Here is a 27,192-nt window from a genome sequence, read left to right on the forward strand (position 1 = left end):
ACGGATAGATTTTTATTAATACAAAAAATGTCTTGTTTTTCCATGTACCTGCAATCATTTTCAAGAATTAGTTGTTGCAATTTTAAAGAATAGTATCTAAAGATATTTGTTTTTTTCTCTTTGAAACTCGGTAACGCACACATTTCGTGTTTAGTTTTTTATTCCGTGCATGCTAAGGTTTTAAAAATAGTTTGTCTTGCGTCATTGCATACGCAATTGATTAGATAAATAAATTGCGTGTAACAAGTATCGATCCTGACACGACTAGTGAATGAACACTTGGACTCTTGGTTCAATTCTTCCAGTAGCCGTGATCGTCTAGTGGTAAGGACCCTACGTTGTGGCCGTAGTAACCCAGGTTCGAATCCTGGTCACGGCAATGTGCACAAAGATCACATTGTCACGGTGGAAGTTTATTTTTTTCCCCATAATAATACATATTCCATTTATATTTATTGTTATGCGCGATCATATGAAATATTTTTTTTGCTATATGCATGGTATTCACTGATAACCAACGTAACAAGTTTTATTAAAAAGTAAGTTAAATGGTAAAAGTATTATATGATTCTGTTTCATTGCTAGCAATTAAATATAATTTTTTATTAAATAATACATTTCAAAAATCACAGAAATTATAGTTTATAAGCATAGAGAATACTTGAAAAATAATTCTAAAAAGAATAGCTTTTATTCATACTTAAAACAATAATTTAAGTTTGCTCTAAAGGTCAGCCAAAAGTTTCCCTGGTTAGGGAAAGGGACAGGGGGGATGTAACAAGGTAAAGTTTGTGAAATATCACTCTATAGTATTTTTATCGACAATAAATACATCACAGACAGCCTTGCTTCATTCCGCCGGAAATATGGACGGGACAAAAAGTTTTATTGCGCAAGGAAATTAGAATCCCTTCCGTTTTAAGGGGGATTCCCGTCCGGAAGTCGATTAAGTAGGTCAATACCACAATTCTTTTTTTTTTTAAGAAGAGTTTAAGGATTGCAAACTTGATACACATTTAAATGCATTGTATCTGAATTTTTTTAACAAGTTAGAACATAACACATATTTCTGTCAAAGCTATTGGCACTGTTCCACGGTTAAAAATCTTTATTATTTCTCATACGTGGAAAAGCAATATTAAATTTTAAAAAATGACCCGTCTCGAGATAAACAATGTTATCTAAAATATTCAAGCCAAAGTTAGATTGCTGGAATAATTATTTACCTAGTCCTACTGACAGCCATGTTAGAAAATGTGATTCAAGTTTCATTTTTAGTTTCAATTTAGTACAAATAAATTGATTATGTACGTCTGATAGTTTATACGAAAGTCCAAAAATTGTTTGCCTCTGTCAACAGAGGTCAAAGATTGAACTAATCCACTTATCGTCAAATTTCACTCTAACCAGATAATCGCAGAGCATTATGTGCGGTCTAAACAGGGCCGTGCCTAGGTATTTTGACGCTCGTAATGTTCTTTCAAAACTTGGTTCATTCTATCGATAGTCAGGTATGTTTCACAACTTCTTCGATTGACGACATTGGTAAAAATGGAATTTGGTAGCTTCCACGCATGCTTCCAGGAAATCTGTAACGAAGCCACGGCCGAGGCGTGTACGGGGAATAACCACCTTTCTTGCGTCAGTAAGATCGAATGCGTTCATTTAACACTTCGATAATGGCTGACAAGTGATAGAAATTGAAGTATGAGATCGTCAAAGATAGAAACGACTAAACTATTCCATAGAAAAATATGTTTCTAAATTTCTAACATTGTTTTGGACCTTTCAACAAACTTTCTCGTCCAATTTTTAGTCACGCGTTCAGTATAAGCACCCAATTTCCTGAAAAACTTTGAAAACTTTGGAATTCTGCGGAAACCCCAGACTCTATACGAGACACAAAGAGACTGTCAGAGGTGGATTAAGGGACTTCGTGCGTGTATACGTTTACGGCGATGAGGAGGAATCAAGAAACCGCAAAGATCTGGTGGGGGCCATTCTCATAATCGCTCCTGTGTGTGTGAGAGAACATAATCGCGGATCCAGTGACCAGCGCGTCGCAATCGCGAGTTGTTCCTTGGCGAGAGAACTCGTTTTGATATTTGGGATCAGTTCACGGTGAGTGGAATAAGTTTTTTCATATTTTTGTGGATTCGATTAAACGATCGTGCGCGTTAATAGAATCAAGCAGACCTGCATAGTTGGTGGAACGAGAAAAATATAAAATATTCGTTGGATTTTTCATCTTTCAAAAGATGTCATTGTGACTTCTAAATGCAAAGTTTCGTTTCGTATCGTTGCCCAATTGTATCTTGAAACGTAATTGATTACTTCTGACAATTTTCTCTTCATATTTATCGCGGTATTTCTACCAGTGACGGACAAACCTTTATTACTGCTTCTTTTAAGACGTTAACCCGCGCTATAAATTAAAAATAAACAAAACTTACCAATTTTACGATAATTACTGTCAAGCTATAGTCTTTCAATAACTGTGCTTGTTAATAATTTCGCCCAACTTTAGTTCATTACCTTGCGATCTCGTTTCCTTTGTTAATTTCGGAAATCATTCCCTCGTTAAAGCACCTCGAGGCGGTGCATTGTTTGCTTCCATGTAAATCGACGGTGCTGTTTGCGTTACAGTGTTTCGCGTGTTCGGAAATTATAGTTTCGTAAACAGTTTTCCGGAGATTATCCAACTCGAATCTGGCGTTCGTGCATTGAACCAAGGTTTGAATCATCTTCGAATTGGTTTACGAGAATCCAGTGTAACGGAATCTGGCGATATTCCAGGCACGTGTTCCGTAACTTCCAGCCAGTTCGTTTAAACGTGTTGACGCGTCGATCAGTTCTCAACAAAGGTCAGTGTCGAGTATTTTCGACTTGCCACGGACACTGGAACGATGTGATTCGCTTATGTAATTTGCGATCGATTAGAAGGAAAGTAAACTAAGTGACACGATTCCCTGAATATCATAAACGTTAGACGTATTTGGTCGATAAACCAGTTTTAATAACGTTATCGGCGCCTCTATTTTTCAACCGAGTCTGATAACTCTTGGTTGAAATTAGAGATCCACTTCCAGCCGGAAAATTGTTCGTTAACGATACAAGTAAACGCTCGATCGAAATAAATCTGATCACACTGACCGAGGATAGCACTTGTTAGATAGCATAAAGAGGGCAAAAACTAGTTTAACATTTTTATTTGTTATTGAAACTCAAGTTTTAAGTCATGAAAGTCGAATCGATAGATAGTTTCATATTTTGTTTTTAATTCTGAGGTCGTGCCCCCTCCCCCTACTATCGTGATGCAGTCAGGATTTTTCAAATCGACTGTATTATGACTTAAGTCTTGGAATCAGTGTCTCGATGCGTCATAGTAATCGGTACCTCCAATTAAATGCGATGGAAATACCAAGTAGGAAAACGCTCAGCTATTTCGGATATTCGATAAAACACTAGAACACTCTGTATAGCAAAGTACACGAAACCCGTTTTCCGATACTCGTTGCATTCTGTCGCGTGTATTTTCCAGCTTTTACGATTACAGTATTTTTTCCAACGAATAAACTATGACGTCTTATGCTATCGAACGGCTCCGGAACGTACATTTATTTTTTTAACAGAGCTGATCACCTTGAGAAGCACTTCACAGGCTTCTCCGTGCGATTTTCTTTCGAGGGACACGACGGCCTTGGTACTTCGGGACTCGGTATACGAAATTTGTCACGCGAATTTATTAGAAACACCATGAAAGTAACTTTCTTCTTGAGCCCTTCTGCCTCCATAAAAATAACTATTTTAAAAAGATATATTTTACCCACAAATTCATCTCGTAATTACATACAATGATTGCGAATAATCCTTCGCCGAAAGATAGTCATTTATCAACTACATCAAGAAACTCGATTGCAGTATTTATTCACACAATTATCGTCTTCCTTGTCAGTCTCTAATTAAGACAAACTTCCTTGTTTATCTGTTCGCTTGTTCCGAGGAGTAGTTAACATACCGAGACCTTGAAAGTGCATACAGAATTATCATAAAATTAGAAGGGTAATCGTGGCACGTATCGTTAGATTAAACCAAGTCTAAACGGTTCGAAGCTGCCCGAGGATAAATGGTTATAAATCATAGGCTTCACGCCTATGTATGGTCGTGACAGGACTAATATCGAACCGATAATTCTATGCTCGAACAAAAACTACAATAAAGGAAGACTAGGTATTCAATAAGACTTTGATATAAAACGTGGATAAGACCCGTCGTTAACCGCTGGTCTTATCCACGAGATCGTGAAGTCATCGTTATTAATATATGAAAATAAAATTATGAGTAGTTGATGGATTCTCACGATGCAGTTGCCTACAAATCGCGCATGGAAATCTCGTTTCGATCGTCTTGCTGTGACAGTGAAAAATCCCAATTGGTCGTACCGTCGGCCATCTTGGCTTCCCGCGAACGTGTTTGACAGGAATATTTAATTAGGCAGTAATTTACATTAGACTTTATCCTACTATGCGTTTAAAACAGTAAATTGTATTAAAAGTTTCGTTAAGGAAAAACAAAGGTGAGCTTCATCTTCGCGACGAGTCGAGGGGAGTTCCCACCCATCTGTGGGAATATATGTATACGTGACTTTAAAGTAAAATGATATATTAGGCACCAATCCTTTACCTGGACTTGTTCTCGTATACGCATGGTACCTTGGTCACTTATCCGAAATATATTCGAATAATCGAAATCCTTGATCTCTGGCTTTTGTTTCAGAGTCCCAATCGCAATGTGGAGAGCACTGTTAACGCTGGCTCTAGCCAGTCACACCCTGGCCGTGCCGGCTCTGCAGGACCAGGGCTTGGACAGCCTCATATCGAACGTTTTTGGGCAGCCTCCAACCCAAACCGCGGCGCCCGTCACAGAGGCGAATCAAGACAGCAATTTGGATGCTTTGATCGGAAACGTGTTCGGTACTCCGTCTAGCGTGAACCCTACCAACAATATAGGGACATCGGATTCGGGATCAAACACCATTTTGGGGACGCAGAACACGCCGAAACCGTTGCCCAACGACTGCGAATGCGTTCCGTACTTCCAGTGCAACAACGGGACCATTTTGGATAACGGGGTCGGGCTGATTGATCTCAGGTCCAATTTTGATGACAATACTCCCGGGGATCGCGCTCTGGAGTGAGTTTTCCAAAGACCAGGTCTCTAGCGCCGGGACCCGCCATGCTATCACCACGAAATTGCTGCACGATCTGCAAAATGGCGGTATCAGTGGACTAATAACCCACTCGCGAAAGATAAATCTTGCATGAATTGAACTCAAAATTGGGTTGTTATCCAAAAGCTACTGTTTTTTGTGTTCTATTCGTTATCTGGGGTTTCTTTCGATTCGCCTTTTGTGTTGCGAATGTGCACGCCGCATGAGCCTGTCTTTGGAACTTCCTCTTTCGTACGCATAGTTATTTTCACCGTTGGGTTATTCACATTTTCGGTGAACTTGCACGTTACCAAAGTTGTCTCCAAGTACCGTACGAATTGGATCGAGCGAGCCAAACTTTCCAACGTCAGAATAATCTCGATTATTTGTTTCTTCGACGATACAGAGCCTTCGGTCCATGCGAGAACTACTTGGACGTCTGCTGCAAGCCTCCGGACAGGAAAAACGAAACGACTCCCACGACTCCGGTAGAGAGGAAGGGTTGCGGACAACGAAACCCGCAAGGTGTCGGTTTCAGGATCACGGGAGACAACAACAACGAGGCCCAATTCGGCGAGTTCCCATGGATGGTAGCGATCCTGAAAGAGGAAATGATCGGTGCAAACAATCAGAAACTGAACGTCTATCAGTGCGGAGGTTCCTTGATCCATAGACAGGCCGTTCTGACAGCTGCTCACTGCGTGCAAGGGTAAAACATTTTTCGAAATTTAACATTGTCGTGAACGCATCACAGCCAGACGGACGTTGTGCTTCGTAAACTTGTTGAATCTGTACGAAACACGATCGTTTTACAAACAGGAAAAACCCGTCCGAGTTGAGGATCCGTGCAGGTGAGTGGGACACGCAAACCGTGCACGAAATATTCCCGCATCAGGACCGAACTGTGAAGCAAGTCATCGTCCACGATAAGTACTATCCCGGAGCTCTGTACAACGACGTTGCCATCTTGATTTTGAGCGAGCCGGTCACTTACGCGGAGAACGTCGACGTCGTATGTCTGCCCGAACGAAACGATGTCCTCGATGGATCTCGATGCATCGCCAGCGGCTGGGGCAAAGACATATTCGGTAAAACTGTTAACTCATCACGCGTTGGCTGACGTTGGTTTATTAGGATCGTCGTTTATTTCTAGTACTAATGACCCTCGATTAGCCAAGGGTCAATTATATATTATGGTTTTGCAAGTACCTGACCGGTAACACTCATCGTTTCAGGTAAAGAGGGTCATTATCAGGTAATTTTGAAAAAAGTGGAACTACCAATTGTGCCACGTGACAGATGTCAAGAGAGTTTGCGAAAGACGAGATTAGGGAAATACTTCAAGCTTCATGAAAGCTTCATCTGCGCTGGCGGGGAGGCTGGCAAGGATACCTGCAAGGTAACTAACAAGATTCAGGAAAGCATAATTTAAAAATGCTATCGATAACTAGTTTAGGATTTACTTACTTAACTTGATATATATCTCACTCTATATTTATATCTCCAGCCATGCAAAATCACATACTCCCCTCGCCCTACCTTACTTGCGACGCAATAGCTTATCTTACTCTTTTTAAATATTTATCTCTGGTTTTATTTGAACTTGTACTTATCTATTCCTTTTCCTTCTTATCCTCTCTGCTTTCCTCAGCCACTATGATATTTCCTCGTTCTTACATACATCCACTATTTATACCAACGTTATCTTATTATTGTCTTATTACTCTCTCAACAAATACTACTACATTTATTCGTATTCTTTTAAATTCTCATACCTTCCATCGAACACAAATCAATGTTCTCCATTTTTTAACTCATTTTTCAGATAATCCATTAAGATATTACTGTGCTATAAAATTTACAAATCCTACTCTATCTCGCTCTATAAATTTTCTATTGCATTTTTACTATATTTCCTGATCTCTTCCACCCCAGACCTTTTCCAAAACAGAACTGATAATTCTCTTTTATTTTCCTCTAACGTTATATGTATATTCTGGTATACATATGTATACAGACAGACTTTGAGCAGAGCTGTGAAAAGTGGCGTACTCTAATTTTCAGTATTTCATATATCAGTGTAAATTGAACATACTGTATGACTTTCTTTTTGCAGGGTGATGGAGGAAGCCCCTTAGTGTGCCCTAGTAAAACCAATCCCAATAAATACGTGCAGGCGGGTATTGTGGCATGGGGAATCGGCTGCGGCGAAGACGGTACCCCAGGCGTCTACGCTAATATCCCATATGCACGCGACTGGATCGACGAGCAGATGGCCTTCAACAATTTGGACAATACCGTTTACAACGTTTAACATCGAAAACAGACTGACTTGTTTTATAAATTCCCTTCATAAATACAGATCGCCACCCTCTATCACCTTCTGTCCAACAGCGTTTTTTAATATTGTAATCGGCACAAGATAATAAATGAACTACGAGTATACAGTAAGTAAGGTTTATTAAATGCAACCTAGACGTTTAATGTAGATTCATACTAAAGTGATAAGAAAATATAGAGTAATTGTACTGTAAGAAACTATAAATCCGTCCAGAAGTTATGATTGTTTAAACATACGCATGAAATTTCAGGGAAACAGTTCTGGCCACACATTATATTTTCGGTAAGGAATTTTTTTCTCGAAACTGAGTAGAATTTCGGGGGTATGTCTGTTGACCAAAAATGATTATAATTGATCCTTGCAATCAAAAATAATTTTTTTAGAACGATTTGAAATTTTTTAATTTTGTCGAAAAATTTCACACCTCGAATTTTTTTCTCGAAAATGCATAGGATTTTGCGGGTATGTTTGTTCACCAAAAATGATTGTAATTAGCAGAAGACCTAACCCAGACCCATGCAGTTCTCTTGATGAAGGCCTTTCAAGGGCCTTCGGGAGTGGTTTATGACCGGGCCTGGCGCTCGTCGCTGCAGTCCGCTCGTCTACGACGCCTTACCTCTTGTCGTGCCCTATATTTAGAGGAAGGGTGTCGGAATTTCCAACAGACTATAACTTTGCTATTTTTACGAATTTTAATGAGTCTAGAGCCCCAGAGAAACGGGCCGAAAAAATACATTAGGTGAAAGGTCTATTCGTATACCTTGTCTGTAGTAGCATGTACTTTTGAATTTTTCTACAGGCCTCTGTTGACCACTGCTGACCACTTCTGATATATTTGGCAACGTATAACGATTATTACTTCTCCTTCTTACTTCAGCCTTCTCAGGCTGATGACCCCATCCCCGCATCCTTGCGGTGGACTTTACCGACGAAATTAAAAAATTTCAAATCATTCTGAAAAAATTATTTTTAGTTGCGGGGATCGATTACAATCATTTTTGGTTAATAAACATACCCTGAAATCCTACGCATTTTTGAGAAAAAAATTCTTTTTCCAAAACTACGATGTAAAAAAACCTGGTGGGAAAACGTCCAAGTTTGTCGTGAAATAGTTCGCTATCTTCGGCGCTAGATGGCGCCTATTTTTCTATCTCGAACCCTCTGGTGGAAAAACGTCCAAGTTTGTCGTGAAATAGTTCGTTTTCTTCGACGCTAGATGGCGCCTATTTTTCAATCTCGAACCCTCTGGTGGAAAAACGTCCAAGTTTGTCGGGAAATAGTACGTTTTCTCCAACGCGAGATGGCACCACAACTATTTCTCGAGATAGAGAAATAGGCGTCATCTAGTGTTGAAGAAAACGATCTATTTCACGACAAACTTGGACGTTTTTCCACCAGAGGGTTCGAGGTAGAAAAATAAGCGCCATCTAGCGTCGGAGATAACGAACTATTTCACGTCAAACATGGACGTTTGAAGGCTCATATTTACCTTCTCTCTCTAATTCCAGAAGCTGTCCGAACTTAAGAGTCGCGTACAAATTGTTATTAGTGCGCGTAAGTGGAGGGACAGCTATCTCCGAACACCGGTTTGCCGTCTGATACTCTTGAAGGAGAGCAGTCAGTTTACCTTTGTCGACTTTCCGAAACACTACAAGCTCACGTACATACGCGTGATCTGTCATCTCTGGTATAAACCAGAGATACCAGACGAAGCGCCGAGTGCACCGTGGACACGTCTCATGGGAGTTAAGAGAGTACTCACGTCAACGGCATACGATTTGGAATCTCGACTGCCCAGGTATTTTTACTTGCCTTTCAGAGTTCATTACTGAACTCTGCAAATTACTCCTGGTTTCTATTTGCCTCTGATAACCTCTGATGACCAGTGCTGACAAAAGTACAGAACTCCCAACAACTTTTGACACCATACAGCGACTGTTACTGACTGCTCCTGATTACTGCTTGCCTCTGCTGAACTCTGCTGACCATTGCTTATATTTCTGACAACCTATAACGATTACTACTGACTTCTGCTAACCTCTGTTGGTCTTTGCTGATCTCTGTCAGTGTGTGCTTGTCTCTGTTGAACTTTCCTGGCCTCTGCCAAACGCTACTGACCACTGCAGGTATTTCTGATAATGGATAACGATTAATACTTACTACTGCATGCCCCTACAAGTCTCTGCTTGCCTTTGCAGGTTTCTGCTTGCCTGTGCATGCCTTTGCTGGTCTCTGCTGAACACTGCTGACCATCCCAGATGCTTCTGACATCATATAACAATTACTACATGTTACTATTCGTCCCTGGTGATCTCTGCTTGCCACTGCTGGCCTCTGCTGACCACCCCTTATATTTCTGACAACGTATAACGCATGCTGGTCTCTGCTTGCCTCTGCACACCTCTGCTGGCCCCTGTTGACCACTGCTGACCTTTGTTGACAACTCCTGACATGATGTATATGTATTAAAGCTTTGTATAATGTAAATCTATGGCAATAAATAATATAATTGCAAAGAATTCTATGTGTTCTGGTCACTTTTACCTTTCTTTTCCTCTTCCCATTATTCCCTTAGTTATAAGAAACCGTTTCTCTACTTAAAACTGGAATTCCAAAGTGCCCGGAGCGTTTTCTGAAATGCCGGTGACCTTGACCCATTTTCGAAACTGGGTCAAGGCCAAATCCTGATTCCCAAAGCGCCCGGAATTTTTCTAAGATTCGATGGCCTTGACCTACTTTCGAAATTGGGTCAAGGCCATCCGGATTTCCAAGTTGGCCCGAAGATTTCTAAAATTTCGAATGGCCTTGACCTACTTTCGAAATTGGGTCAAGGCCATCCGGATTTCCAAGTTGGCCCGAAGATTTCTAAAATTTCGAATGGCCTTGACCTACTTTCGAAATTGGGTCAAGGCCATCCGGATTTCCAAGTTGGCCCGAAGATTTCTAAAATTTCGAATGGCCTTGACCTACTTTCGAAATTGGGTCAAGGCCATCCGGATTTCCAAAGCGCCCGAAATTTTTCTAAGATTCGAATGGCCTTGACCCACTTTCGAAATTGGGTCAAGGCCATCCGGATTTCCAAAGCGCCCGGAATTTTTCTAAGATTCGAATGGCCTTGACCCACTTTCGAAACTGGGCCAAGGTCAAGGTCAAATTCGGATTTCCAAAGTTCCCGGAACATTTCTAAAATGCTGGTGAACTTGCGAAGAAGGTGGTACGCATCTTATAGGTAAAAGAATGATTTGTAGAGGAAGAGGACGGTAAAAAATGATGAGAACACATAGAATACATTAAAATTATATCATTTATTGTCATAGATTTACATTATACAAAACTTTAATACATATAAACATATTATATTATATTACATCATGTGACAAGTTGTCAGCAACGGTCAGCAGTGGTCAGCGATGGTCAGCTGACGTCGGGAGATGTTGGCAGAGGTCAGCTTAGGTCGGGAGATGCTGGCAGAGGTCAGCAGAGGGTGGCAGTAGCCAGTAGTAATCGTTGTACGTTGCCAGAAATATAAGCGGTGGTCAGCAGCGGTCAGCAGAGGCCAACGGAGGCCAGCAGAGGCATGCAGAGGCAAGTAGAGTCCAGCAGGGGCAAGCAGTAACAAGTAGTAATCGTTATACGTTGTCGGAAGCATCAGGGGTGGTCTGCTCTGGTCAGCAGAGGCTAACAGTGGCAAGCAGTAGCAAGCAGAGTCCAGCAGGGGCAGGCAGTAGCAAGTTGTAATCGTTATACGTTGTCAGAAGTATCAGGAGTGGTCAGTAGCGGTCAGCAGAGTCCAGCGGAGGCAGGCAGAAGTCAGTAGTAATCGTTATACGTTGTCAGAAGTATCAGGAATGGTCAGTAGCGGTCAGCAGAGGCCAGCGGAGGCAGACAGAAGTCAGTAGTAATCGTTATACGTTGTCAGAAATATAAGCGGTGGTCAGCAGAGGCCAGCAGAGGCTGGGAAAGGCTAACAGTAGCCAGTCGTAATCGTTATACGTTGTCAGAAATATAAGCGGTGGTCAGCAGAGGCCAGCAGAGGCTGGGAAAGGCTAACAGTAGCCAGTCGTAATCGTTATACGTTGTCAGAAATTCCAGGAGTGGTCAGCAGCGGTCAGCAGAGGCCAGTGGAGACCTGTTGACGGGAGGTCGGATATTAGTTGTTCAAGAGTGAGAAGGGAAGTGTGAGCCTTTCTCTCTCGACTCCCACGAGACGGTCCGAACTTACTTAGGGCAACTACGGAGAATCGAGAAAGAGGGCATGCGTCATTTTGCCTTTATCGGGTTTCCGAATCTCCATGAGCTCACGTACGCGTGATAAGACATAGTGTGAGAGAGCACCTTCGGTGCCTTTCTTGCTTAACCTTTATTCACTGATTTTCCAATTTGGTTAATTAAAATTTTCGGGTGTTTCGGAAACTATGAAAACCAGACTTTGTTTCTGGAGAGAAATTCTACGTCTTCGTTAGTTCGTCCGTATATGAATATCCATTTGATATTAGAATAAGCTGTCTTGTTACATTGTCTTAATACGTTCAGTCACAATATGATTTACTACGATATACGCGTTAATGTCAGTATAGCATGCACTGCTACATTATTTACTTTGAACAGAAAAAAAATATCGACAGTTGCTATGTGTGGCGGCTATTCATGAAAAATTTCGATATAAACAAAACGTGTTATACTGTCTCAGTAAATTTCCGAAGCTATGTTTACGCGATCTCTTTACTTTCCGACCTACAAGGAAGAAAAGAAACATGTATGTATGTATATGTGCATACGCGATCGAAAAATATTATTATCAATGTCCTGTCTAAAAATTATTAATGTGTATGTATATACGATAGATATTAGACGTTTGAAAAAACAATCGGTTGATGTAATGCGCCAAACTTTATTTATATGTTTCATGTGCGTTCTTTCCCAAGCAGTTTTACCTACGTAGTAATGTTCCCTCCTTTTTTTAACGCTCACGATTACCCTATGCTTTTTCCTTGTCTGACGAATAAAAGTCAAGGCTAGTCGTCAATTGTTCTCATTGTTCTCAATCGGACTGTAACATAATTAATTGCAAACGTAATTATGTTTCTATCTAGTAAATCTATTACACTGTATTTTTTATTACTAATTTTATGAATCTTTGTCAAGTTTTAACAGATTCTCAAGAGGCATTGAGATCGAGGCAGAGAACCTCTGTCATTGATAGAGTCATCACTAAGCTATGTGGTGAGCTTCAATTCATTATGGTCCTCGACTTCATAGCGTGAACAGTCCAACGCATACGTGATCAATATAAATAACAATATTATTTGTATCCAAATTTTGTATATCTTGTCAAAATCATTCGAAAAAACGCTTGAAACTGTTTACAAAAAAGACCATAAAATTTCCAACGCTGCTAGTATCGATATATCGATATGAATGCTTGTGATTCTCGTTGTTATTTAGTAACACTTGAATTTTTCGCGGCAATCGTACAAAGTGTCTTTTAACGAAGATCAAATATTGTATAGTGTTGAATGTTTCCTTTTCCTTCGATTAACGGAACAGATTAAGGAACATCGACTGTTGGCGAGAAGAAACAAAAACTGGTAAGAATAATAGAACCATTTATGTATACATACATTCATCGTTTTATCAGCACGTGCTACAGTAAGTAAAACCGTTTAAAAATTAAGTGTTGATTTATTGAAGACAGAACAAGTTTTCAATTGTGTGAAAATAGTTTAAGTTTCGTTATGTAAGTAATTTGTAGTTGTACCGATTTAATCTATAACAAAACGAACAAACAAGTAAATAAATTTAATTTCCAGGAATGTAATTGCATTGTTAACAATTGAAATCGATTTAATGTGTGATATCAATCGATAAATGGTTTTTTTTTTCACAGTTTTCTATAAAAATTAATAGCGTGGAAGCGATATCAGAAATCTAATTCGTCATTTTATTTATGAACGTTTTTTACTTTTTATAATCACATTTTGATGTTTATTTTCATTCGTGATAGCAGACAATTACAATTATTGTAATACAGAATTTTATAAGTTGTACAATCTTGTCATAGTATTATCTAATTTGTAATATTCTAAGAAAAATGGGAGAATCAAGACAGAGTTATTCTTCCGAAGAGGAATATTGGTTAAATAGAAAGAAACTGCGACCAAAAATTTGGCAAAGTACCTGCAGTATTGAAAATGCAACACAAGACAAATATAAAAATATTTTGGGTTCCAGACCCATTGTTCTTTTGCAAAGATTACCAAAAAATGTTTTGGCCGGTTGTTCTATACAAACAATTTCAAAAAATGTTATAAAAGATAGCAATGGTCAAACTAGCAAATATTGTGAACAAAAAATTGACACAAAGAATCTTGCAAAAGATTCTTTATCAGATGGGCAGTGGAACAAACCTGATTTATTATTATATAATGCAAAAGTTGTATTAACAAGGTTGTCAAAAAATGAAATTAGATTGGCTATAATAGGTAGAAGCACTGAAGAATTAAATAAAGTTGAAATTGCACCTAAATGTAATTATAGTTTAAAAAAAGGTATAAATGATTGTACCTTACCCAAAAAAGAGAGTTCTGTGTTGTGTGTGAATAAAAGTGATTATGAATCTACCTTTGGCAAAAGTAAGTAAAGTATTACCTTCTTTTCATTATAACTATCTTTAGTATAGTATATATTATATGATACTTGGTAGTGGTATATCTATTGTATAAAAATTGATCAATGTATTTAATATTTCAATTACTTCTGCAGAGGCAATTGTACAGTACAATAAAAATTCAAACATATATAATGTTCCTAACGAGTTTGAAGCATCTACAACAAAGATTCTGAAGAGGAAAGGAGAAAATAATAGACATAATTTTAACAAAAAGCAGAAGCTTAATAAAGATGAGAATATTATTGCAAACAAAAGCAAAGGGAAAATCAAATGTACAGATATTACAATGATTTCCCAGCAGTCCCAAATCTTTGAAGAAATTGATACAACTGAGATCGATAAGAAAGAAAGAGATTTAAACCAAAACTGTATTCACAGTATGGTACTTCGTAGTGGCAATCTTGTAAATGAAGAAAATATACCATTTAATTATTTTAATTTTGAAAAGCAAGAACAAGAGTATACTTTGTCAGATACACAGAAATTAATAAGAGAAGAGAAAAAGACAGATGCACATAATATGACGCATGATATAATGCAACAATCGCTAGAAACTGCAACTTTATTGAAACAAACACACACAGAAAATAATGAGATCGTTAGTAACGAGGCTGTAGAAAGAGTAAATAGCTGGCTTGACAATTGTAGAATTAAGCCTAGCATTAGCGCAATTGAGATCTGTAGCAATAATAATAATGTTATAGAGACAAATGCTGATAGAACAATATCTCAATTGACGAACGCAGCCGTTAATAAGATTACACAGACCGAAAATAATGAAAATATACCACCCGACATTGCAGAAAAAAAGTTAAATAACGAACAAGGTATTTCAAATTCAATAGAACAGAAGAAAATGGAAACACTTAGAAGCGTTGCTAAACCAGAATGCGATTCACTGCAGAAAAAGACATGGAACTTAACGGAAGCAACATCTGTAACATATAAGTCACCTATACAAAATGAACATTTATTTTCAGACGAAGTAAATTCTAGTAGTACGCGCACCGAAGATGACAAGGATGAAGACATCGACTGTATTTCTTTGTTTGCTGATTCGGCACTTATGGAAGAGTGAATATTTGATTTATTTATACTATTGATAAGTTTTCTAGCTACAATGATGTCCGGATATATGATCAACGATCGAGACCGTACTTGATCATATATCCGGACACCATTGTACTTGGTTGACTACAATACTAGAGAAGTTATATTTTTTATAAATATTTATAGATATAACGATCCAATTGTATCCGTTAAAAATGAGAAGGTGTATAATTATTTACATAGTGATAAAGCTTATATCATGAGTAATAATGTAATAGATAATTATTATGAAAGGACTACATATGAATTTAATAAGTTATACAACTCTCACAGTTCGGAGAACAGTCAAAATATTACGAAACAAAATAAAGAATCGTTAAAGTTACCACAAAATACAACACAAAATATCATTAAAGACAACACAAATTACGAAATACAAAATGGAAACTACAAGAGAAAATATGATCACTCAACTCCATCGATAAAATTCAATCAAAATTCGCAGCTAAATAAAACAACAAATAGGCAAACTCCTGATATAACAAACAATATCATTAACGCTAAATCTCTTCTATTGACGAAATTCTTACAAAAGTCGCAGATAGATAAAACAGAAACGAGACATCGTTTTGATATAATTTCAACAATTTTTCGCGGCTATTGCTATAAAATAATTAATTTTGGCGTATGCAAGAATGAAAACTGTTGCTTTAGTCATGCGGTATGTATACAATAATACAATTTTGTAAATAATTATTATAAATTGAACTAGAATGTTTGTTTTTATTCTTGGCATTCTATTATTGTTTTCTAAGACCTTTAAAATAAATGCTTTTTTAAAATCTATTAATTTTATGCAATTATTGTGTAATATATTAATATGATTTTATTTATTATATAGTTCTTGCCGTTTATGTTATATCTGTATAAGAAAGATGAACAATTTTTGTTCACAATTATAGATGAATTGGGATCGTATAAGTATGTAACATTTTTATCTAAATTCTATACATATTTATTGTCTGAGAAGAATGATATTATTTACGTTTTGAAAATGTGTAAAAAGTTATATCAGCACAATATTTTGACTCACAAAATGGGCTCAGATACCATTACAATGTTGCTAAACAACAACTTTCCTATAATAACAATTATAAGTCAATTAGAAACAATTGTCAGCAATAGTGATTCCGAATTTGTGAACTGGATTTTGAAAATAATAGACAAACTCGTTATATATTATATTCGTAACGGAAAATATTGGAATATAATAAAATCTTCATTGATAACTATAGAAGATATAAATCCAAAAATTATAGACAATATTTTAGAAGGATATATAGCTACAGAAAAGTATATTGAAGATGTACATGAAAATATTAGAAATAAACTTAATGATTATACTAAGCTCAATCAGCAATTACTATTAGTTATTGATAATAAATTGCGGACACTCCAAGATACACGAAAAGTCCAAAACGACCAAGTGTCAAAAGAAACTGCATTAACGCAGTCTCATGCATCAACTGTAAACGATATGCCTATAACGAGTTCGCCAAAAGTATGTCTGGATACTTTTTTGAAAACAAACAGCTCAGACAATAATAATAATGTAAAAAGTGAAAATTCCCCTTATAGATTACATTCAATTGGTAAGAATCTTATCAAGGGAACGCCGAAAATCGTCCTTTGCTCGATCGACTATATTTTTTACATTAATTTCTTTACGTAAAAAATTTTAAACACTTTTTAGATGATTTACCAAAACCGTATTCCAGACATAGCAGGGAAAAGTTTTGGAAGTTTTATATAAAACTCCGTAGCCTTCAGGAGGGACTTATGCATAACGATTACGATCATGTTATGGAAATCCTTAACTCTGTGAAAGAAAAGGAGAAGACTGTCTTCACTCGCGCGTGTTATCGGATTCTGTGCAACGAAATACAGTATTCACAATACCAATTGAACAATCTGCTTTTAAATGCAGGTAATGCATAATTTACTGAAACATAATAATTATTCAGAATCTTTTGCTTTATTTATAAGTTTCATTTCGTATTTTAGATTTAAACGAAACATTTTACAGCGAACTTTCATGAGAAAAGTGCCTTAAGCCAAATACATTTTCATTTATGTAACTTTATACTGTTTTTTAATAATTTACGCAAATGCAATCAGTTATTACTTTGTATTCAAATTTAAGCGAATAAAATAATGATATTATAATGGAACATCGATGTTTATTTGAAATTACACTGAACATAAATTTTTTTTTTTAAACATTACAGTTCAAAATGGAGCAACAGCCATATTTTATGAAATATTATTTAAAGTTTCGATACATATTTTGAACGATTTAGCTAGAAATGAATGTTGGGTACTAGCATTTAAATTACTCAAAAATATTGATATTATGTTACAATCGCATATTTATTTTTTTAAACTTGATGCCGCAACAATTTTACTATTTGCCGAAATTTATTTAGCAAACCGACAACCTATACAGGCTTTCACCTTAATTAAGCGTGAGTTAATATTTTACTTTTGCTGATACATGTTCTAGTAGTTTGAGTATACTTTCAACAGTAATCTTTAGTGTTAATACTGTTTTAAGCAGTACGATCATATTGCGGTTGTTTTCAAATAATTTATTTTTCTAGAAAATAAGATTATTTGCACTAATCGTCATGAATGGGAGGTGCAAAGTACTGCGAGGGACGATTATGTGAGAACACAGATAATGGCTCTTTTATTAGATACATTGTGCGATACATCTTCTTCATATGCTTTTTATATTTTTGAATTTTTACTTCTAGATCAAAGTAGCAATTATTATCCAGTAGGTAAGAAACTATATTCTATGGGGCCAGCGCAATAACAAATTTGAGCACATAAATATATTTTACTTCCTTTAGACCTTACGCGTGCCGCGAATAAATTAGTATCAACATTTTCGTTAAAAAAAGATTATGAGATGATCATAGATATCGGAAAACTAATTAACAAATATGATTTTGTACTTAGTACAATAACCTATCGAGCACTGATTGCTACATTAGTTCACGTCGATATAACTCTGGCTAAACAATTGTATCAACGTGCAATCGGTTTAGGCATATACTCTAAATTACAGGTACGTTAACCAACGTGTGATCGTTTCTTTTTATAGTAGAATAAGGGAAAATCTATTAGTGTTTAGTAATAAGAAGGATGTGCATTAATACGCACACTGTTGCTCGTAAATATGAGGTCACTTGGTCGAAACTTTATTAATAAGCATTTTATTTTTTACAAATAGTTTCATCCGGTACCATACATTATTGTAAAATCTGATTGGACAAGCGAAGAAATGTACCTCGCGATTATTAATTTAATGTACCACCTTTCAACGAATATTGGGCATGCGATCGATCGTATTAAGCCGAGCCAGATTTCAGTGTATCTTTATTTTGAGGTATGTTACTTTTACTGTATGATTGGGATTTTCGTAAAACGAATGTTTGTATAAGGTAATTGTGAATTTGTCTATTTAACTAATAATTCTTTTGCAGATCATGCCTTCGGAAAAGCAACTTGTTTCCGATGAAATGTACGAAGAACGCGATAATGAGATCAATGAATGTATAAAACGAATGAGCACTTTATTAGGCAAAGAATTTGATCCACCTGTTTGGTTGATAACGAAAAATAGAAGTAAATTACAGAAGTTTAACAGCAGAAGTATTCTTAGGCATTTACAGAGTAAACATACAGAGTATTTTATTTAATTTCAATCGAGAATACTGAAATTAGGATAATCGTATAGTATCTAAACATATTTTTTCAATTTAACGCTTTTTATATACTTTTTTTTATAAAACATATCAACTTTTTCTTTTCTTTTCGATTTTAAGATATTTAATTCATATACCAAAGATAATCATTGGAATAACATAGTGTAGATCTTATTTTGTGTTATTTTAATTTTAATGACAAATACAATTTTGTATTTTATGTACAATTTATTTGAAACTGTACAATGTTATTTGGAGTGTTTGAGTTAAATATTTTGCAATCTATTAAAAATTTGTTGTATAACAGAACTATGTAGACTATTAAACTATACAATTCTGAACAATGATACAAATTGCATACGCGAACGTATACGAATCTATATTTATTTCCGAACATTTTTGAACTTCTTATTTCAAATTAAATTACATTTCTATTTTCTTTATATGCTGTAGATACAAAAATCACATGATTTTTATATATATTGCGAAATAGTTTATTAAACTTTATATGCTTTAAATAGAATGTATAAAAAACAATTTGTATGCTGTATTAACCGTAAGAATAAAATGTTTATCGAAAACAAATTTATAAAATAAAATAAAATATACTTTGCACTCTATTCTAACAAATTCAGTATCGAGCGAAAAATTCATTTAATAATAATAGTTTTAAGTACTTACAGCTTCAATTATATACAGAAATAATATACAGAGCTCCTATAAGACAAACATCTTTTAAAGATTATAATTTTTAAAATTTTCAGGAAATTGTACGTTACCGTAAAAATAGACATGGACAATTTAGCGTATGTTAAATAGTTACGATTCTAGTAAAAAGTTCGAATTTCTGGCTAGTTTTAGTAAAAAAAAGTAATGCGCGATTAATCGAACTCCGGTATATCGTCGAAAGAATACCCTGGCACTTTTTGGTATGCTAAAATAGCTACCCTCATATGGTAAGCTCCTGGTATGAACATTAAAATTCCTAAACTAATAACTGGCCACATACGGTCAGAATACTGTAAAAGAATAAATGATTATTAGCTGCACATTATATCAAAGTGATATAATATATAATTAGAGCTTTTAATCTTACTTTGGAATCGATGTGTCCACTCACAATTAGGCTACCCATAATGAGCATAATGGTACCTCCAACAAACAGGAGAGCTGCTAATGTAATGGCCTTCCATGGTATTTTTACAGGTGGATTCACAAACTGTTAATAGAAATTATTTGTAATTACTGGTAACTGGTTTAGCTTAACTATTGGTATCTTCTTTCTGATAAAAAGAAAATATTCAGAAAATAAATTAACATTGTTTTACCTGGGAATCAACAAAACCATTATCGGTTTCCGTAAGCTGTGTATAATCCACGTTGTCAAATTGTCTGTTGCCGCCAAGTTTCCTCCTGAACATACTCACTTTGTGGATATAATCTACAAAAATCGACGGAACACTTACGTTGGAGCTGTTATGTTACGTTAAGGATCGCAAAATTATCTTATAATTAAAAAATCGAAACAATTTCAGCAATGTCTAACTCTACTCTCTATATCGTTCATAAATGTTGCTTAAAGCAACATTTTGATTAGGTTAAATGATTCTAGAAATTATTTCAGTTTACTACAGTATATATAATACACGCTGCACTTTTTTGAACGTCGAAATATTCCGATCTAACAATGACTTCGGCAACTCACCTTTTTCGAGTAGTTTCTATAATAACGTCAATTCATTCCAACTAATCGATAACAATTTAACAAGATATATTAGTTATCCTTCGTTACTTTCGTCGAAACTAACATACACGTTCGAGGTTATGTATCTGTTGACAAAGATGTCAGATGGAGCTTCGGGTACACCAGGAACAACACCTCATTCCACTTTCTTACACTATGCCACATCACGCGTACGTGAGCTCGTAGAGTTTCGGAGAGTCGACAAAGACAAACTGACACATGCCCTCTTTCTCGATTCTACGAAGCTGCTCGAAGTAATTTCGGATCGTCTCGTGGGAGTCGAGAGAGAAAGGCTTACATTTGCCTTTTCGCACTTGAACAACTGAATCCGACCTCATGTAAACGGCATACGATTTGGAATCTCGACTGCCCAGGAATGCATGTTTACTATCCGACCTATCTAAGCTTACATAAGCAAAGTACCATAATGAAAACAAAATTTTGCGAAATTTTTTTTACGGAAATACACGTTTTAAGACCCCCTGATCATATTTTAACTATTCAGTTAGAAACTCACTGAATTAGTGTGATAGGCAAACAGACTAGTTGTGTGTAAATGCATATGAGTTGACTATGGAAGGGATTAAAATTCATTTCTGAATCTGTTGGTAACGTTGCGAATGACGCGAAAATGGTAATGGGGTTTCGAGACCCCATAAAAATGAGCCGAAAAAATACATTGGGTGAAAGATCTACTCGTATACCTCGTCTTTGACAATACTCTAGAATCTTTGATGAATCAATGAGAATAAAAAATAATCGAGCGAAGAAGCTCTATATTTATGATGACCTATGCAAAGCGGATCGCAGCTAATTTGCTAATATTATTTAGTTTTTAATTAATAATTGCATTACCCAACTAAGAGTATTACGATTATTAATTAAGCGTTAAATAATATTACCCAGGTCTCACCACGTGGAGGTTACTGCGAATCGAGACCCGCCCTAACCGATTCCCAATCACCCTCCATTACTAAAGATCTTCTGTGACCAACGATCGTTGGTCGAAGGAGAAACAAACGAAAGTGCAACCAATGTAAAATGCACAACCAACGAAGAGAGTTGAAAGAATTTTCAAAAGAATCTGTCTTTAAATAAAAATAACCTGCCTAACTATAAATCTAAATTCGTTTATTATATCAAGAAACAATTTTAAATTCGCAGCCATTAGCTCGGTGTCATCCACGAAGAATAACTTTTCTATCGTGGGTGACACCGATTACCAGGTCTCACCACGAGGAGGTTGCTGCGAATGGAGACCCGAAAGGAGATAGATGGAATCCAAGTTCCATCGATCTCCCTTTTACATCCTTAGAAACTAGGTTACTAAACTAAGGAGATAGAAGGAAGCAATGTTCCTTCGATCTTCTAGTTTAGTTGTACCAAGTAATTATTTCGTTTAAAAAGGGTTGAAGCTAAATAATGGGAGACGCGACGCGACGCGATGCTGAACCGTACAGCAGATCTTCGGATCGAACCGACACTACCCTTGGTAGATTGATTTCTATTTCTAGAAATCGATCTATCATTGGCAGGCGACTAGATCTTTCGGACAAACTGGACGGCCGATCACATGTTTCGTTCGACGAAACAGCGGTGACCGAAGCAAGAAACGAGAGAACGAGTCGAGAGAAGCTACTTGTTAAATAATTACTTGGCATACGCAGATACACTAGGGACTTAAAATTAACGTCGAAGCTCAAATCTAGTCAAGTTGAAGCTAAAATTCGGAGAATAGAAGGAAACAAAGTTCCTTGTACCAAGCAATTATGTGGTTAAAAAGAGGGATGAAGTTAAATCGTGGGATACGCGACGCGACGCGACGCGACGCTGAACCGTGCAGCGGATCCGAGGATCGAACCTACTGCCCTTGCTAACTCGATCTCAACAAGAAAACAGAGAACTGCAACCCCGAGTCGAGGTCTCCATTTCTCCAACGCACCCCGCCGGGAGCCCGAAGGACCCGACTTAGGCTGTCTGACAAAGAGAGAGTACCTGAAACGGGGTCGACTTCCGCTGGAAGGTATGCGTTTCCGCAGAATACGGAAACTCCACACCTTCCAGCGAAGTGCCGTTTTCCCTCAATCAAGCTTACCAAGGGAAGGCGATTAGATCTTTCGGACCAGATACACGGCCGATCACATGTTTCAATCGATGAAACAGCGGTGACCGAAGCTAGAAACGAGGGAACGAGTCGAGAGAAGCTACTTATTGAATAATTGCTTGGTACAGACGCGAAGATACATATAATAAAGAAATCTTCGACGTTAATTTTAAGATTCGCGACGAAGCTTAAATCTAATCGACTTAGAATTAAATGTCCCTCGGCGGATGTGGCGTACTCCCTCGATGTCCCTGCGAATAATCTGAAACTAAAATTGATACCCATATTAGTGACATACGAAAGGAAATTTAATAAACACCATGCAAACTAGACGAAGCGATGGAATAATTAGTCGTGCTGATGTACCTAAAAGTGAGAATCTATAAGATTCTCGATGCTAGACCTACCTAAGGAAATGTAGAAAATTTATACATGTTAGGAACAAAGTATTCTACCTATACTTGCGTAACGAGAGTATAAAGTCGAAGTAAAATAGCGAATGATTACAAAAATTGTCCGAAGAACCATACAAACTTCGAAGACGAACAGAAACAAAGATTGAAAATCCAACGCAGAATTGAAAATCCAACGATGAAATCAAAGAATGAAAATACCCAAGAATCAAACAAAATATCTTAGCGAAATAAAATAAGAATAAAAATCTTATTCTAATTAGTGACATCGAAATTCATGAAATAATATACAAACAAAATACATAAAATAATATGGAAACAAAAATGATACATGATCCAACACAATTATGTCAATTCAAAAAATAAATCAGAAGTAGAAATAGAGGAGGAAAACATAATAACCAAATAAAATCGGTCAGTAAAACAACACCGAATTATGACCAAACAAATAAAATAAACCGGTCAATTTTGTGATAATAATATAAATAAGTAAAGTGGGCTTACTACTTGTTGAGCATTAGTTACCATTACCAAGGAAGCGCCAAAGGTCCAGCTGTAACATAAGAAACGATTCGTAATTTAGCAAAAGCGATGAACAGTTCCATAACGTTGAATTGGTGTCAAACGACAAAATAGAAGTGGGGAGAGCAATTTTAAATAGTTCTTACCAGTGGTCATCACGGTCCGGCACTGGTCAGAAGTGGTCAGTAGTGGTCAGTCGTCGGATCTCCACTGGTCAGCACTGGTCAGTAGTGGTCAGTCGTCGGATCTCCACTGGTCAGCACTGGTCAGTAGTGGTCAGTCCTGGTCAGTCCTGGTCAGTCCTGGTCAGTCCTGGTCCCCCCAGTGGTCACCGCTCCACGAATGGCCTGACTTCGGCCCGCGAGACCCGATTCCCCTGGATGCTCCAGGGGTACTGAAGAATTTGTCCAGCGGTAGTCTTCGAGTGGGGAAGTCGAAGAGTGGGGAGACAGTGTCAACGTGAAGAGTTAAGAACCGCTTGGTCTAGAGAACAACGCTATTTCGGTTGGTCCCAACTCTTGACCATTTCTAGATCTTCACTGGACCTTCGCTGACCTTGATGTCAACCTCACTGTTGACCACCAGTGACCATAAGCTAGTTATTGTTGATCATCGACTCATTAAAACCATTACGAAGATTACGAGGATCCCCTTACAATTTGATGCATGATCTTTTTAACATTTTGTTCCATTTTGGAAGAGTGTATCTCATATTATAAGACACTCGTGTTATAAGACACTATCCACTGAATTACTATTGATGGGCAGACAGTTATAACGTGTGCGTAAATACATGCTAGTTGACTATGGGGAAGGGATTGAAATTTATTTCTAAATCTATTGGTAATGTTGCAAGTGACACGAAAATGGTAATAGGGCTCTAGAGCCCCATAAAAATGGGCCGAAAAAATACATTGGATGAAAGGTCTACTCATATACCTGGTCTGTGGTTTTAGGTCCATTTTAGACTTTGTTATCAGAAGGACATGATATGGGAGGAGGTGGCACGTATTTTATAACTAAGGAAATGATTTGGAGAGGAAAAGAAAGGTAAAAATGATGAGAACACATAAAATTTTTTTAAATTATATCATGTATTGCCATAGATTTACATTATATAAAGCTTTAATACATATATATCATGTCAGAAGTTGTCAACAAAAGTCAACAGCGGTCAGCAGGGGCCAGCAGAGGTTGGCAGAAGCAAGAAGAAGCTAGTAGTAATCATTATACGCTGCCAGTAGTATCAGGAGTGGTCAGCGGAGGCCAGCAGGGGCAAGCAGATACGAGAAAAGGCCTGAAAGAAAATATTGTTTTCATTATGGTACTTTGTTATTTGCGCCTACATAGGTCGGAAAGTAAAAATGCATTCCTGGCCAGTCAAGATTTCAAATCGTATGCCGTTGACGTGAGGTTGGATTTCAGTTATTCAAGAGCGAGAAGGCAAATGTGAGCCTTTCTCTCTCGACTCCCACGAGACGGTCCGAAATTATTTCGGGCAGCTTCGTAGAATCGAGAAAGAGGGCATGTATAGTGTGAGAAAGTGGAAGAGGTGTCCCCGTTGCACCCGGGGCTCCGTCTACCATTTCTGGCGCATACGCACTTACTGAACGAGGGAACGAACCAGACAGCGCGGGATGACTCAAGCGTCCGGAACGTTTAATTTAGAATAAAATCAGTTTACAATTTAATACAGAATAGGGGATACTTGTGCCAAACCAGCTTGTTCACATATCAAGCAACGACGACATACTTATGCTCGTGCCCAAAGTGTAATTCGATTCTTTTTCCCTCCTCTGGTTCGCTAACAATAAAGGAAAGATTGTACGATCTTGGATGAAAAGATAAGTCTCTTTCACGGCATCATTTTCCGAGCGAACAAGAACCGTTACTTTCCCGGCACGATGCAAAACCCAGGAAGCTCTCATCAATCCGATAGCATTCTCGCTCGAACTCTCCGAGCGTTAACGGTTGGGTCACGCACGGCATTCGATGGAATCGTTTGCGTGCATTTTTGCCTGACCTTCCATATCGTTGGACATTGTGTGTTGCGAGCACAAGAGGGATAGCAATATGCAAAGCGATAGCCCTGTAGATGCTAGTCGCCGAATGTATTCCTTGTCACTCATTAGTATATCTAGAACCTTAAAACGCTAGTGGGCCAAACATTATGCAAAATTCGTTCTTGGGGTTTGCACAAACACTCTTTGTGTCTTAGAGTTTTCGCGAGTTTGCTATATTCCTACTACCCGCAATACTCATTAGGCACGTTGGTTTACCGACGATGATACGCAGTGGGATATCGTTTCTCGATCCTTTGGATACAATGGATGGTAGCGATATAGCGAACTCTTTCGGGATAAATTCGAGTGGCATTAAATTTAAAACCGTTGTATCGCATATCGAACACAGTGATCGATGACGGGCGATAGAAAGAAAGAAGGAAAAGGTACCCTCGGTTTCGTCGATCGTTCTTCTTTCCCTTTTTGGCCTATTTTGTCCACTTATGTGCACTCTTACACCGCGGTTCACTCGATCTACGACTTCACTATATCTTTGCCCACATATTATACGTGCTCGTGTCTCGCACACACCGTTGGCATAGGCAACTTTAACATCGAGACTATCGGTCACGCTTCTCGTCGGCGGTCGGGCGCGGATCGATCTGCGAAAATGAAGAGGCGGCGGTGGAAGCTGTGCTCTGCGTCGCGACGCTAGGCGCAGTGCAGTACTACGGCCAAGGGCCACGGGGGCGCAATGGTATCGATACCACGGACATTACTATTTTTCGCAACAGTCTATGAAATTGGGTTCGAATGCAACCTTTACGATGTGAGACCATTTATGTAAACCGTGTCTAGTGATCGTTCGAAGAGGAATAAGAAAAAGCATACAAGGTACCTCGGCAGACCTACTTTTACGATTAACTTTTGGCGGATTAGGTGCTTAGGGGGTTTGGGGATCGAAGGAGCAACGGGAAGGAGGCGATACAGTCATCCTCGATGGAAATTGCGTGTCGGGCGCAGTAAAGCGAAACGGGTTGATAAATGTGGCCATGTTTCGGCGGTATCGCGGCAAAAATATCGATTCCTCGCGCGTGGGGTAAAGTTAACCCTGTACGGGTTGACTATATTAGGTCACCGGCGTACTGTCGTGGCCGTTTTCGCGTGCAACTTTGCCACCTTGAACGATGGACCCGCACGTATATTAATCAATAACGTATCGAGTGTTTAATTGTCAGGTCTGCGAGGTTGCTTGTCCGTTCGAGGGACAGAGAATGCGGTTGCAGTTTCGCGCGGCTAGGCAAAGGGGGGTGGGGTGGCTGCCGGATAGGTTGGTGGGGGTGGCCGGTTGATTCTGATTCGA

General features: G+C 37.8%; 3 protein-coding genes and 1 non-coding gene across 13 annotated transcripts; 3 read left to right on the forward strand and 1 right to left on the reverse strand.

The window, feature by feature from the left end:
* The first annotated feature begins 307 nt into the window (after positions 1–307).
* Trnah-gug (transfer RNA histidin (anticodon GUG)) lies at positions 308–379 on the forward strand. Its single transcript has one exon. It is a non-coding gene; the product is annotated as a tRNA-His (tRNA).
* Positions 380–1,868: 1,489 nt separating this feature from the next.
* On the forward strand, positions 1,869–7,660 carry LOC143343239 (phenoloxidase-activating factor 2). Of its 2 annotated transcripts, none has more exons than XM_076767920.1 (6): positions 1,869–2,121; positions 4,777–5,193; positions 5,616–5,918; positions 6,029–6,297; positions 6,445–6,608; positions 7,326–7,660. In XM_076767920.1, the coding sequence occupies exons 2-6, from the start codon at positions 4,790–4,792 to the stop codon at positions 7,521–7,523; spliced, it is 1,338 nt and encodes a 445-aa protein (XP_076624035.1). In that variant the 5' UTR covers positions 1,869–2,121; positions 4,777–4,789; the 3' UTR covers positions 7,524–7,660. The 2 variants fall into 2 exon arrangements, with proteins under 2 accessions (XP_076624035.1, XP_076624034.1); XM_076767919.1 differs by having other exon boundaries at positions 1,980–2,121; positions 4,777–5,151.
* Positions 7,661–9,028: 1,368 nt separating this feature from the next.
* Positions 9,029–19,042, forward strand: LOC143343955 (uncharacterized). 8 transcript variants are annotated; one of them, XM_076769416.1, is made up of 12 exons: positions 9,029–9,348; positions 11,197–13,825; positions 13,865–14,182; positions 14,313–15,294; positions 15,457–15,991; positions 16,172–16,922; positions 17,024–17,257; positions 17,559–17,795; positions 17,931–18,113; positions 18,186–18,403; positions 18,569–18,724; positions 18,822–19,042. In XM_076769416.1, the coding sequence occupies exons 2-12, from the start codon at positions 13,642–13,644 to the stop codon at positions 19,035–19,037; spliced, it is 4,014 nt and encodes a 1,337-aa protein (XP_076625531.1). In that variant the 5' UTR covers positions 9,029–9,348; positions 11,197–13,641; the 3' UTR covers positions 19,038–19,042. The 8 variants fall into 8 exon arrangements, with proteins under 8 accessions (XP_076625531.1, XP_076625530.1, XP_076625526.1 ...); XM_076769415.1 differs by having other exon boundaries at positions 11,197–13,138; positions 13,638–14,182; XM_076769411.1 differs by having other exon boundaries at positions 11,197–12,310; positions 12,696–14,182.
* Positions 19,043–19,479: 437 nt separating this feature from the next.
* On the reverse strand, positions 19,480–26,504 carry LOC143343958 (transmembrane protein 230). Of its 2 annotated transcripts, none has more exons than XM_076769425.1 (4): positions 26,280–26,504; positions 20,372–20,484; positions 20,140–20,262; positions 19,480–20,062 (listed from the first exon to the last, which is right to left on the reverse strand). In XM_076769425.1, the coding sequence occupies exons 2-4, from the start codon at positions 20,462–20,464 to the stop codon at positions 19,925–19,927; spliced, it is 354 nt and encodes a 117-aa protein (XP_076625540.1). In that variant the 5' UTR covers positions 20,465–20,484; positions 26,280–26,504; the 3' UTR covers positions 19,480–19,924. The 2 variants fall into 2 exon arrangements, with proteins under 2 accessions (XP_076625540.1, XP_076625539.1); XM_076769424.1 differs by lacking the exon at positions 26,280–26,504 and adding an exon at positions 20,749–20,939.
* Between the last annotated feature and the right edge of the window lie 688 nt (positions 26,505–27,192).

This window comes from Colletes latitarsis, chromosome 7, assembly GCF_051014445.1.
Source record: "Colletes latitarsis isolate SP2378_abdomen chromosome 7, iyColLati1, whole genome shotgun sequence".
NCBI classification, from domain to species: domain Eukaryota; kingdom Metazoa; phylum Arthropoda; class Insecta; order Hymenoptera; family Colletidae; genus Colletes; species Colletes latitarsis.

What these genes read in the sequence shown, in the direction of transcription:
- LOC143343239 (XM_076767920.1), top strand. Translation starts at nt 4,790, where the DNA reads ATGTGGAGAGCACTGTTAACGCTGGCTCTAGCCAGTCACACCCTGGCC. An exon ending in CCCGGGGATCGCGCTCTGGA is followed by an intron (nt 5,194 to 5,615) that starts GTGAGTTTTCCA and finishes TCGACGATACAG; the next exon opens with AGCCTTCGGTCCATGCGAGA. An exon ending in GCTGCTCACTGCGTGCAAGG is followed by an intron (nt 5,919 to 6,028) that starts GTAAAACATTTT and finishes TTTTACAAACAG; the next exon opens with GAAAAACCCGTCCGAGTTGA.
- LOC143343955 (XM_076769415.1), top strand. Translation starts at nt 13,642, where the DNA reads ATGGGAGAATCAAGACAGAGTTATTCTTCCGAAGAGGAATATTGGTTA. An exon ending in ACTGTTGCTTTAGTCATGCG is followed by an intron (nt 15,992 to 16,171) that starts GTATGTATACAA and finishes TTTATTATATAG; the next exon opens with TTCTTGCCGTTTATGTTATA. An exon ending in TAGCAATTATTATCCAGTAG is followed by an intron (nt 18,114 to 18,185) that starts GTAAGAAACTAT and finishes TACTTCCTTTAG; the next exon opens with ACCTTACGCGTGCCGCGAAT.
- LOC143343958 (XM_076769425.1), bottom strand. Translation starts at nt 20,464, where the DNA reads ATGTTCAGGAGGAAACTTGGCGGCAACAGACAATTTGACAACGTGGAT. An exon ending in ATGGTTTTGTTGATTCCCAG is followed by an intron (nt 20,263 to 20,371) that starts GTAAAACAATGT and finishes TTCTATTAACAG; the next exon opens with TTTGTGAATCCACCTGTAAA. An exon ending in GTGGACACATCGATTCCAAA is followed by an intron (nt 20,063 to 20,139) that starts GTAAGATTAAAA and finishes ATTCTTTTACAG; the next exon opens with TATTCTGACCGTATGTGGCC.